Below are 12722 nucleotides of genomic sequence, written 5' to 3' on the forward strand. Positions count from 1 at the left end.
ACAACTACCTGTAACCCCAATTCCAGGGAATCTGATACCTTTTTGGGCCTGTGCATTTACATGCTATACATACATACATTCAGGTACATATACACAAATAAATCTTAACACAGTCCTCTCCTCTCACCTAGGGTTTCTCAAAGGAGACTCTCAGTAATAGCAATGGGATCATGTGGGACCCACTCAAATCTTAAGGATAATAATTTTAAAGGTAGAGGGACTTTGTGTATCCATTTTTTAAAAATCAAGCTAGGTGACCTATGTTTACTAAGGTTTGAGACCCATTGGGTTAATTAATGTTATTTATAAACTTAACTATAGAAACTAATTACCACCAGGCAGTGGTGGCGCACGCCTTTAATCCCAGCATTCGGGAGGCAGAGGCAGGCGGATCTCTGTGAGTCTGAGATCAGCCTGGTCTACAAGAGCTAGTTCCAGGACAGGTTCCAAAGCTATAGAGAAACCTGTCTCAGGAAAAATAAAAAATAAAAAAAAAAAAAAGGCAAGCAAGAAAGAAAAAGAAACCAATTACCTGAGACTCACGAAGTTGATTATGAAAACGCTGGATCAAATCATTCAGTTCTTCATTTAGTTCAGATGTGATGCTGACTCCAGATAAGCTTCCTGTAGTTTCTGTAGCAACTAAAAACAAAATCAAATACTATATTCAACATAAAGAAACAGCAAGCTAAGTATAAAATTTGGACAGGGGGAAGCTCAACCTAACATAATTTGAAAATTATCTTACTTATAGCCAATGATTTTATTAGAAGTTACCATCTGACGTAAAAATAAAGAGACAACTGCTAAACTGTAGGAAAGTGTTTTCAATCTCAACAAACAAGGCAGGCTAGTATTCCCGATTACTAGATGTGACCTGTTAGATTACAGCTAGGATGGCTCTATTAGTTTCTTTAGATAGAGGGCACTGAGGGCAAATCGGCATCCTGGAAAAAAAAAAAAAGCTAATGCTGACAGGTCTTTACCTCTTCCAAGAAAACCAGACTATATTACAGAAATGGCAAGTTTTTCTACAAAGGACAGACTGAAAATTATCATGGCTCCCTGGAATACAGTTCTTGTCTTGCCTACCCATTTCAGCCATTAAAGGGCAAAAATTAGCAATATGTAAATAAGAATGGCAGTGTTCCATAAAGCCATGTCAATTACACTAGAAAACCATAGGCTTTATCACCTTTATTAAAAACAACCAAAACCCAGCCGGGTGGTGATGGTGTATGCCTTTAATCCCAGCACTCGGGAGAAAGAGACAGGTGGATCTCTGTGAGGCCAGCCTGGTCTAGAATGATTTCCAGACAGATACATGGTGAAACCTTGTCTTTCCAACGTTAAAAGAAGCCACAAGCTACAAACTGCTTTTTTTAAAAAAATAAAATACAATAATTTTCTGCTGGAAAAAAAAAAAAACGAAACAGATTCCTAGTATTGAGGACTGAAAGAAACCCTTTTCTAGTCTAAACTTGTGAAAAACACCAAAATTACAACTTGCCAGACAGAAAGAAACACATTCTTCCCAAAGGCAGGTAGGTGTGCTCTGTTTCTGAACACATAAGAAATGCTAACTCTTGCTTTCATCATTTTCTTCAGTAAAACTTCATAAGCACAGTAGCAAAATTGTTTTAAATTTATTAAGCTAAAATTCTTGTTGATAAAGTATATAGAGTTCAAATTCAATCTCCTGGTTATAATCTTTTATTGCAATTCATGATAGGATATTTTTGTAAAAAAAAATTTTTTTTGCATATTTTAACCTAGAATTAAATTGATTTCTACTAAAATTCTGTATAGAGCCTAGCCAAGCCAGAAACTGTCATTTTCTCTATAAAGCCTTAAGCAGTAGCCTACAATGCTGATGATCAAATGAAATGGTGTAAATTCAAGTACTCAAAAAGATTACAGAAACGAGATTGGGTACGCTGGGAGCCCCACTGCTCCATTAGGTTTGCAGGCAGTTAGTGGGCAGGAGAGAGACTACGGTGCAGGAGTACAGCCAAGAAGGTTAGTGTCCATAATCCTGTCGATAACCCCTCACTCACATTCCTGTGAGTAACTCTTATGAAACTTATGTAACCAAAATAGCAAATAAAAATGGCATAATTATAGTGCTCAAAGATAAATAAACTATGAGAATTTATGAGAAAACAACTAAGCCAATGGAAGAAATTATTATATCTATCACTTTGTGCCCCAAAATATACAATTGTTATTTGTCAATTAAAAATAAAGCTAAAAAGAAGCCTAAACCTTATTGAGTTTTAATAAGAAACAATCTTATTTTTATCCTAATGAAAGTTTGAAGACAATAAGACAAAGTACAAAATTAAAAAGCTTAATACTAAGCAATTCAGTCATCACTTAAATGATACACAGCTCTGAGGCAAAGAGGGAAAAAAAAAGAACATTTTCTGAGTCTCACAAAAACTAAGTATAATAGCAGTTTTAAAAGCTCATATGTAAAAACATGTATCTAATTGAAATAACAGAACTACTAATACTGACCACTAAAGTTGCTCTATTAATCTGCTACCTTATTAGACTTCTTTTTATCTGTTTTTATATTCTCCAGGTGCTAAGGACTGAACCCAGGGCAGACTTAAGCATGCAAAACTGCAGCCCTTTCCACTTTCTTATTTTATGAGATAAAGTCCCACTATGATGTATTGGGGGAGGGGTCTGTATACACACATGTACCTCAGAGGTTGATGATACTGGGTATCTTCCTTAGTCTCTCTCTATCTTATTTTTGAGACAAGATTACTCACTGAAACCAACGTTCATCAACTGGCTAGACTACTGAACCTCAGGGATCCTCCTGTCTCACCCTTCCAGTGCTGGGGTCATAGATGTATACCACTGCACTTGGCTTCTACGTGGTTGCTGAGGATCTAAACTGAGGTCCTTATGCTTATGGGACACACACTTTACCAACTGAGACATCACCCCAGACCCTAAGGATTTTTGATCCTCCTGCTTCAGCCTTCTGAGTGCTGGATTCCAGGTATTATGCCACCAGCTTTATGTTGCAAAGCTGGTTCACATAAGATTTTTTTTTTTTTAAGTTTCCTTGGAAGGCAAATAAAGAACAGAAATTTTAGCTGAGTGAGATTTAAAACAATGAAACAAACAAACAGGAACCCCCCCAAACTGGAAGCAAGAGCATCAAGAGTCCTATCATTTTGATGTTAAAAAACAGTACTACATACAGGCCTGTCTCTTTTACCTCTTAAAGGTACTCTCTGATGAAAAGGAGAGCGAGCTGTCTGTCTGCACGGTACAGTATGATAGCCAGGGGTTGTTCCTGCAACTTTTTCTGTATAACCAGAGAAAAGCATAGGACAGAGTAAGCCTTGCTTGCAGGTTGCTACACTAGTTAATAACCGAGATCTGATTATATAATAACAGCATTCATTTTGCAATAGTTAATGAGCCTTTCTTAGAAAAATAATATTCTAAAACGGTTGCATACCAGAATCATCCATCACAGCTATAGCCTGCTCTGCTTTATGTTGCAAAGCTAGAAGAGCAGCTTGCCGTCCCTGTAGAGCGCGCAGCTGCTCCTGCTGTTGTAACATTCTTTTTAATAAATCATGTTGTTTCTTCAAATTTTCTGTCTCTTCTAAAGGCTCCTGTTGATGATCTCTGGCCTGAAAAATAAGACCAATAATACTTATACCTGACTGTTGAAATTCATGGTCCTGTTCCATTTGTCAGTGGCAAAGTACAGCAAAGATAATAATTTTGATTAAATACACAACTCTAGATAGTTTTAAAAACTTAGAAAGTTGAAATGCCCCACATTAATAATTAGGTAATTTTACAGTGAAAAAACTATGACGAGGAAATAAAAAAAAAAAAAAAGACCTACAAAACAGAAAGTTGAAAGTCTTTGAAGGCAAAAGAAGCTGCACATATTACAAATAAAAGAATAGGGGAGCCAGTTACAGATTATAGAGAATTAGTGCTCCAAAACATTTTTTTTCTAAAACAAAACAAAACACTAGGTAACAAAAATTTCTTACCCCATACTAGAAATGATTTTTAACATATACAACCAAAACAAATGAGAACACGTATGTGTGTCTGAGAGAGAGAGAGAGAGAGAGAGAGAGAGAGAGAGAGAGAGAGAGAGAGAGAGAGAAACACCAACTTACAACCAAGGTGAAGATTTTTTAAGTACATTTGTTGATTATCTTATGTAAAAAGGCCTAACTGAAACACATTAAGTACATAAGAAAGCAGAAAACTTTATTTTGTATCAGATATCTTTATTAGTTTTTGACTCTTAAATTATGTCTATTTAGTAGAGTTTGGAATATTAAAACACCTCCCAACTTCCCCAACACACTAAGTACTTATCGTCCTTTCTATACGCAACAAGACAAATTTAAGCAGAAGAAACTAACAGTGGGACTGGAGAGATGGCTCAGCAGTTATGTGCAATTGCAGCTTTTGCAGAGGACCCAGGTTCTGTTCCCAGCACTCACACAGAGGCTCACAACCATCTTAGCTCCAGTTCCAAGGGATGTAACACTCACTTTGACCTCTGTGGGCGTCAGACATGCTCAGGATGCCCATATATACATATAGGCAAAACACTTAACCATGGAAAATAAATCAATCTTTTTTTAAAAAAAGAATTTTACAAAGAAGTAATGACCAAGTGGGCTGGTGGCATGACTTAGTGGTAAAGTTCTTGCTTAGGAGGCATAAGGCTCCTTGTGTGTTTAAAAAAAACAAAAAACAAAAAAACATGCATATACAAAATTTAAAACACAACTGAACAAAACTAATCAAAGACAAAAATGTAAATAAAGCTCCCAAATAATAAAATTTAAGCCCAATTATACAAGAAATGTATATTTTAATGGTATTCATCAATATACCATCAAAATATTTGAAAGTTCTATTATTTAATCCATTGACATAAAATATTCCCTTTAATATATTGAGATTTGGTTTTAAATTTGCCACATTAACAAATTTTGGTTGAGATTTTTTAAATGATTTCCCACTAAAATTACTAAGGCAAGTCAGTGATTTCTTATGATTTCTTATGTAAAAATAAATGCACTGATCTACTTTCACTGGGCACACGTGATTTCTAGAGAAACCACAGAGAAAACAGACAGCTCAAGAAGTTTCCTCCTGGATGACATCCTTCACCAGTGCTACACAAAGCCTCTTCCATCTACCTCCTCCCAAGCAGAACCAGAATTATTGTATATAAGAATAGGTAACCATGACAACATTTTACATTGTGACTTAGAAAAGAAAAAATATAAGCGAACAAAGGCATATAGCCTCTAGTTAGGTACTCAGAGAAAAACTGGAGTTTGGTGGAAGTTAATGACTGCTATCAACATTGATATATATAATGTACATTTCAGATTGGTATTTATAATCAATTACGAAAAAAGTTGAGAAGCTGGATAGCACATCTCAGTACTTAAGAGGCATAGGCAGGTACACCTCTGTAAGTTCAGGCCAGTGTGGTCTACATAGGACCCTAGCCAAGGTTACATACAGTAAGACCCTTTCTTGAGGAAAAAAAAGGAGAAGGGGAAGACAAATTGAATTGCTGCCTTATAAGCATAAGAACTTGAGCTAGATCCTAAGAACCTTTACTTTTTTAAAAGGCCAAGCCTGGTGGTTCCCACATATAAACCCAGCTCTTGGAAGGTGGAGGTATGCAGATCCCTTGGAACTCATTGGACAATTGCACTAGCCTACTTGGCCCAGTTATAGGCTAGTGAGAGATGCCAGCTCAAAAAAATGGTGAGAAAGTACCTGAGGACTGATACCCAACGACATCCTCTGACAAAGCATGGGTATACATGAAGAGCCTCTTAGTTACATAATACAAAATGTTATGTCTATAAAACACACCAAAAAATTAGAACCAGCCTTTGTAGATAGATGTGACTAGAATACCTATTATTTCTTATCAACCTGTAACTCTTAGGGTATTTTCAGCTTCGAATCTAAGGTAAGACCTCAAACCTTTTCCTCTATTCTTCAAACATAATACATTTCAAAAGGCTGCTTAGGAAGGAAGAAGCAGAAGGGATTTGGAGAGTGACAGATTCTGTAGGCAGAGAAAAATCAAGTCAGATGGATGGACTTAAGATTTTAATTAAAATCATTTTATGAAGTATGTATTAGTAAGCTATATTGTGATGACCTTAAGAATCAAGACTAAGGTTGGCAGGATGGCTCAGTGGATTAGAGAGCCTGTCACACTAAGCAGTAAGCCTGATGGCCTGAGTCAACCTTCAGGACCCACACAGTAGAAGGAAAACAGTACTGGTTGTCCTTTGACCTCCACATGCATGTTGTGGTCTACCACAGGCATTCACACACAAAATAAAAATTAAAACAAAAACAAGATTAAGGATAGTTGAATTGGAAGAATTTAAGTTTAAGATACAGTAATTCTTATCTGTAAGAATACTTTCTTATGAGACTTAGAAACAAAGGGCTTCAGACGCAGAGAATGCAAGATGTGACCGCCTCGCAGTAAAAGGTACCAAGCCACGTAGCTAACACAGACAAAGATAATGGCTTAATGCAAGATGTAAGAATTAATTAATAAGAAGCCTGAGCTACTAGACCAACCAGTTTATGATTAATGTAAAAAAGAAAAAAGAAAAGAAAGAGAAAGAAAGAAAGGAAGGAAGGAAGGAAGGAAGGAAGGAAGGAAGGAAGGAAGGAAGGAAGGAAGGAAGAAAGGAAAGAAAGAAAAGAGAAGGTTTTTGTTACATAGCAGGGGAAAAAGAGACTCGGCCAATGTGCTGTAATGCCCATCAACTGTAAAAAGAAAGATGACGGGTTTAAATGGATATCTGCTATAGTTCACATTCATTTTCTCCCTTTCAATACTATTAAATCTAAAGATAACCAGGAACTTTTCTGTTCAGAAGGGAGTACCTTTAGCTTAATGCTTTGTATAATTAAAGAATAGCACAAACTGTCAAAGTATTTGCGGTTAAATTTTGTCATTTTAAGCACCAATATATATATTATAAAACTACAAAACAAAATAAAAATTAATGATAGCAAGCTAGTAATAAAACTTACAAAATTATTCTTGCATACTCTAAACTATTAAAATGGTCTTTTGCTCTTGCTAAAAGGACACACATGCTTTTACAAATGCTATTTTATATAAATGTATTGGAAGAGCTACACAAACAGTTTTCGTCACTTATCTTGAACGCCTTTATACAAATCATGGAAAACTAAAGGAAAGAACATTTAAATCAAATACTGAAGAAGAAAATCTAGCAACATACTAAAATATCAATGAGTAAATCAACTAACTAAACAAGAAGGAGAAAGAGAAAAGGTTTTAAACAGTACACAAATACAACTCAAACTACAAAAAAGACATTTTTTTCCTTTAAAGACAGGAAATCTAAAAGCTTATACTATTTTTTTTCTAATGAACTATAATAATAAGACAAAAATTTAAAGTATGATTCTAGTTCATAAACAATACTATTATAAACAAAAGCAACCCTCATTCAAGGTTTAAGAATGTTTTATATACTCTGAAAACTTCAATAGCAAAAAAGAAATTATGATTCTAATCCATTATCATTATAAATCAAAGTTAGCCACCATATTTTATCCATGCAGAGGTATATTATAAAGCAAAAGAGAAATAAAAACACTTAGCAATAGCATTTTACTAAAGCAAATTACAGGATATTAATGGTATTAATAATTTATAGAGTTAAGAGTAATAGTTAACAAAAAAGCAAATAAGAAAGAAATAGAAATAAGAGCTGCTCATTTAAAGACTTCCCCAGTTACCTTTGAGGGAAACCCACGTTCTCGGCTATACCCTATCAGGTCTCAGTTCCCTGTCACTCTGAGGAGCTCTGCCACCTGCCCCTTTTGGGCTTGTAGTAACGTCAATGTCTGAGACCTGTTCTTGGGAAGCTGAATTCCCTAGTTTGTCCTCAATGCAGGGCCAAATTCTCAGACTAAAAGATGCCTCCTTTATTAAATAATGTAGCATATTAATTTCTTAACACAAACTCCTGTTTAACATATAAGCCAGCCTTGTAAATAAATGCAAAATGTCTTATTCTACCTTTTAAAAAATTTAACCCAAACCCACCCCCAAGAGGCAATAAATTTAATTATACTTTTAAGTTTCTGTTGCTTATTAAATTCAAGCAAGCATTACATCCATGACAAATTCCAAGTGTGCAAAACTGCTAAAGCATATTTCAACATTTATTCTGGTATATAACAATTTACAAAAGGTCATAACTTTACACAATTATGAAGGAAATTCTCATCACAGTTAACATTTTGGATTTGAGAATGTAAGTTATAATCAATTATACCATTTCTCATACTTCTCTGTTAAAATCCTTTAACCAGCTGACCCCAACCCTTCTGCTTCTGCTGGTATGTAAGGGAGAAATTTTTCTCATCACTATGAACAGAAAACAATTTCCCACAACAGAATCCATTTTTCAAAAACTGTTTGGACCAAGCCCCCTGATTATTTCCTTAATACAAAGAAAAAAGTTCAAATTTGCTATCTTAAAAAAGTTTAAACAGGAAAGATAGGGAGGAGAAAAGAAGCAGGTAAATTTTGTTGAGAAGTAATAAAGGAAACAAACCCTCAAATCCCTAATGCTGAATGGTATTTGAAATACATTACAGATCAAAGATACAGGTGCTTCCTTTCAAAAGCAAAGGCTTACTAGCACTAGGTGTTTAACAGTTACGAGTCCATAATTACAGTGCTGTTTCCATAGCGCAGGGCTATCACATGCACTTCAGACAAGCACATGATTATAGGCACATCTGTTAAATAAAATGCTTAAAAGCAAAGCAGTTTTGAAATTTACTACATTCAATGAACTAATCTATCTTACAACCTTTTCTTTAAATTACTATTTTTCCAAGGAAACAATGTTTTTATTAACTTTATAATCAGAAACCACAATGCTTTTTCTTCACTAAGAGTAAATAATGTCAATATTATTCTGTCTTATTAGCTTTTATTTCAACTTTTTATACATCTAGCTTTGCTATATAGTACTACAGGATGTCAAATAAAAAAGAAAAATCTTAGCACATTTGAGATGAGTCCTCACCAGCAAATGAATGTGGAAACTTCTCCAGCTTAACATGCTTAGTAATCCTGAGTATCTCTAGTGATAGTAACGGCTCTCAAACCTGCAAGGAATTCTAACTTTGTCAATGCTGCTTAAAATTAGGAGAGCTGTGCTGAGCAAAACCAACTACAGACATTTCTGTACAATGACAGGCAGAATTAACTAGGTTTCCAATTCAAACTTTTAAAATTACTTTTACTAATATGTTATGTTACTAATAAAGCTTTCAAACTTTCATGCTTAGCAACTAAATATACCATTAACAATTTGAGGGTTTCTTTCCTGGAATATACTTTTTATTAAAGATTGCCAAATGCTGTCATCTTGAAAAATGGAGGAAAGCCTTAAATCTTCATTTCCAGCACTTTAATTACCAAAAAGCCGCTTACCGTGGTATCTGAAGCTTCAGACTGCACATCTATGTTTAGCGATGTGCTCTCAGCTACAGAACCAGATCCCACAGCTGAGTCTATAGTCCGAACATCCTCCTCCTCATTTTCTCTAGCCTGAAATATTTTAGTGGTATAAATCATAAAACTATTAAAAAGGGCAATAAAAATGTTATAATGGATGGCACGATTTTTGAAAATATGTTAACTCCTCTGGAGTGGCATCAGAATATCGTCAATATTTGTACATGGTACATTATAAAAAAAAAACAACATATATCACTTAAAAAGTCAAAAACTTACAAGAATTTTCTGAAGAAATTTCATATATGACTTTTCTTGTTCTTTAAGGTGTTCTATTAGATGAGTAAGGCGCTCAACATTAGCAGATCTTTCATTTTTCTCTACAAGATCTTCTCTCATAGAACTAGCTTTTGTAATGTAGTCACGAATTTGAACAAGTCTGCTTACAATCTACAGGGAAAATATTTAAAAAAAAAAAAGAATGACAGTATACAACATATAAAGCCGAGCATAATTAACTTCACAGCAATAGTATTATACATTTTTATTTCAAATGAAGGTAATGAAGGTAAATCAAGGATATATCTAGGTCTACCATACATATTTATGTATGCAAGAAAATTTGAATCAAGCTTAGATTTTAAAGATTAAAATAATGGTCAATAAACTTCAATCATCAATTTAAAATTTCAAAATTATTTTAGTTTATATTATCTGAAAATTGGATCTATTATAAACCTTTATTATTGTTGTAGAGATAATTCTGTTTGCTTTTTTGTATCTGTGTAGTTGAGTGCCATGGTGCATGTGGAGGCCAAGGACAACTTCCATGGAGTTGGTGTTCTATTTTATGTGGGTTCAAGGTATTGGATCTTTAGACTTGCAGAATGTAGACAGCAGAGGAAGCCCTAAGTTAGTGAAGTCATGAGTCAATATGTACAGATCAGAAAGGCACAGCCATGCATAGGACTCCAAGATCTCATACCCATGAAATACAGGCAAAGCCAGTGGTAAAGCTCTCCCCAGGAACCCAAAGTATGAGTGTTTATGGACAACTAATTAGTGTGTACAAGGACTAGCAACTGTGGCTTCTTTTTCCCAGATAGTTACAGCCTGAGCCCACTCACTTATAGAGGCCACCTATCAAGACTGGTTAACAAAGCTCAACCGTGTGCTGTACCTAATAAACACACTCAGACTGAGATTCCGGATTAGCATTAGCAGAACCCCACTCATCCTGCTATCCTGTCCATGTGTCTGTCCTTCTTTCGTTCTTTACTACCCCCAGTCAAGGTTCTAGGCCCCAATCAGAACCCCACCTGACTCTGTTTTCTTCATTCCCTTACCACCCCTAGTCAGGATACCAGGGCCCAAGCAGTGCAGGTTGTTCCACTAAGCCATCTCTCCAGAACCCAAAATTTTATTTATGAAACAAATCGCTGAGAAATTATGTACATATTCCACATGTCTGCACACATACAACAGGGGCACATGTGGAGATCAGAAGATGAGTCTGTGGTACTGGTTCTCTCCTTGCATCTCTACATGGGTTCCAGGTTATCACAATCAGGTTGCCAAATTTACGCAGTAAGCACTTTTACCCTCTGAGCCATCTCACTGTCCCTGAATATTCCGTTTAATTGTTATATTTCTTTATAAATAATTGGTAGTATCATAGAAACTTAAAAGGACACTTTTGAAAATATTTTCCAAAAATATCAGCATTGTTTTATTCTTTTTTTCATGATTTACTTTATTTTTAATTGTGTACGTGTACAAAGGCAGGTGCATTTGAGTAAAGGAGCCTGTGAAGACCAGATATATCTGATCTTCCTGGAGTCAGAGTTTCAGGGGTTGTGATCTAATGTGTTCAATGTGTATGCTGGGAACCAAAGTTGGGTCTTTCATAAGAAAAAATGTGAGTCCTTCACCAATGAGCTCTAAAAGCCATGTTTGTTTTGTTTTGTTAATTTTTATTTTTTTGGTTTTTCAAGACAAGGTTTCTCTGTAGCTTTGGAGACTGTCCTGGAACTAGAGCTCGTAGACCAGGCTGGCTTTGAACTCACAGAGATTCACTTGCCTCTGCCTCCCGAGTGCTGGGATTAAAGGCATGCGCCACAAACTGTCCAGCTCCAATAGCCACATCTGAATAAAGTTCTTTAAAAAACAAAACAAAATCATACTGTTTCTAGCCCCGCTTTATTAAAATTAGCAATTTAGTGTTTGAAAATCAGAGAAGCTTTAATGAACACGAATATATAATTTCCCAATCATCTAAGGAGTAAAATATTATTCTATTTAAAAATATATGGTACATTATTGAAGAGGGTTAGGGGAAAAACTAATTCTATTTAACTGAAATTCCTATATGCATAACCTATTACTTCTTCAAGATCTTAAGGTTTATACTTTGAGATCTGCAAAACCACCACCCAAATAATCCCATTTTACTACCTGGCTGCTCTCCATTGCAGGTTCTCCTCGCCCATCTTCTTCAGAGACTTGACAGTTTTGCAAAAGGTCATTACTTAAAGCAGAAGCAAACAGTTCTTTGCATTGTGCTGATGCAGTCACTTCTCTCTTTGGAAGACTTGGAGTAGCATCCTTGCTCTTGTTAGTATTAATCTGCATAGGTAAAAAGTTGAAGGGCTTTCGGTTTTCACTAAGCTGACGTTTGTTGTTAGCCGCTGTTGCTCTACCTTGAGAATCACTTCCAATACTTCTCTATACACAAAAAGGAAACCAAATCAAACAAATAGTAATCTTTCAACAATTTTACAAGATTTCAACATTCTTAGTTACAACACTAGATGATGAGGCAAGGTTTTATAAAAAAAAGTTTTGAAAAAGCTTCAGATCTACAAAATCCTATTAAATTATCAAAATTTGATTGCTCTCTTATTCTCATTTTTTGAGATAATTCAAGTGATGAATATGAACAAGGCTAGTCTCATTAGTAATGTGGGCTGCGTTATAATTCATATTGCTTAAAAATTTTTGTAGGTGTTGGCTCCAATAAATCAGTATTAATTAATAGGCTATAACCACAGTGAATTAATAGATTATAAGCATAATGATTTGTCTACATGAAACACTACTTGAAAAAGCATTCAGTTTACCACTACCAATACAGCTGAGGTAGATTGTT

At 35.1% G+C, this 12722-nt stretch overlaps 1 protein-coding gene across 16 annotated transcripts in view; it reads right to left on the reverse strand.

Annotated features, from left to right (window-relative positions):
• The window catches only part of Pcm1 (pericentriolar material 1), a 96165-nt gene that overhangs the window by 63092 nt on the left and 20351 nt on the right, over positions 1-12722 (reverse strand). For 6 of the 16 annotated variants that reach the window (XM_057752816.1, XM_057752805.1, XM_057752806.1 and 3 more), the window contains exons 4-9: positions 12029-12298; positions 9854-10024; positions 9551-9667; positions 3488-3665; positions 3242-3331; positions 533-642 (exon numbers count right to left, since the gene is read on the reverse strand). In XM_057752816.1, the coding sequence (XP_057608799.1) occupies positions 533-642; positions 3242-3331; positions 3488-3665; positions 9551-9667; positions 9854-10024; positions 12029-12298 (936 nt within the window). The remainder of the gene's footprint in view (positions 1-532; positions 643-3241; positions 3332-3487; positions 3666-9550; positions 9668-9853; positions 10025-12028; positions 12299-12722) is intronic. The other 10 variants (XM_057752811.1, XM_057752819.1, XM_057752817.1 and 7 more) reach the window with 3 other exon arrangements.

Source organism: Chionomys nivalis, chromosome 20, assembly GCF_950005125.1.
Source record: "Chionomys nivalis chromosome 20, mChiNiv1.1, whole genome shotgun sequence".
NCBI classification, from domain to species: Eukaryota; Metazoa; Chordata; class Mammalia; order Rodentia; family Cricetidae; genus Chionomys; species Chionomys nivalis.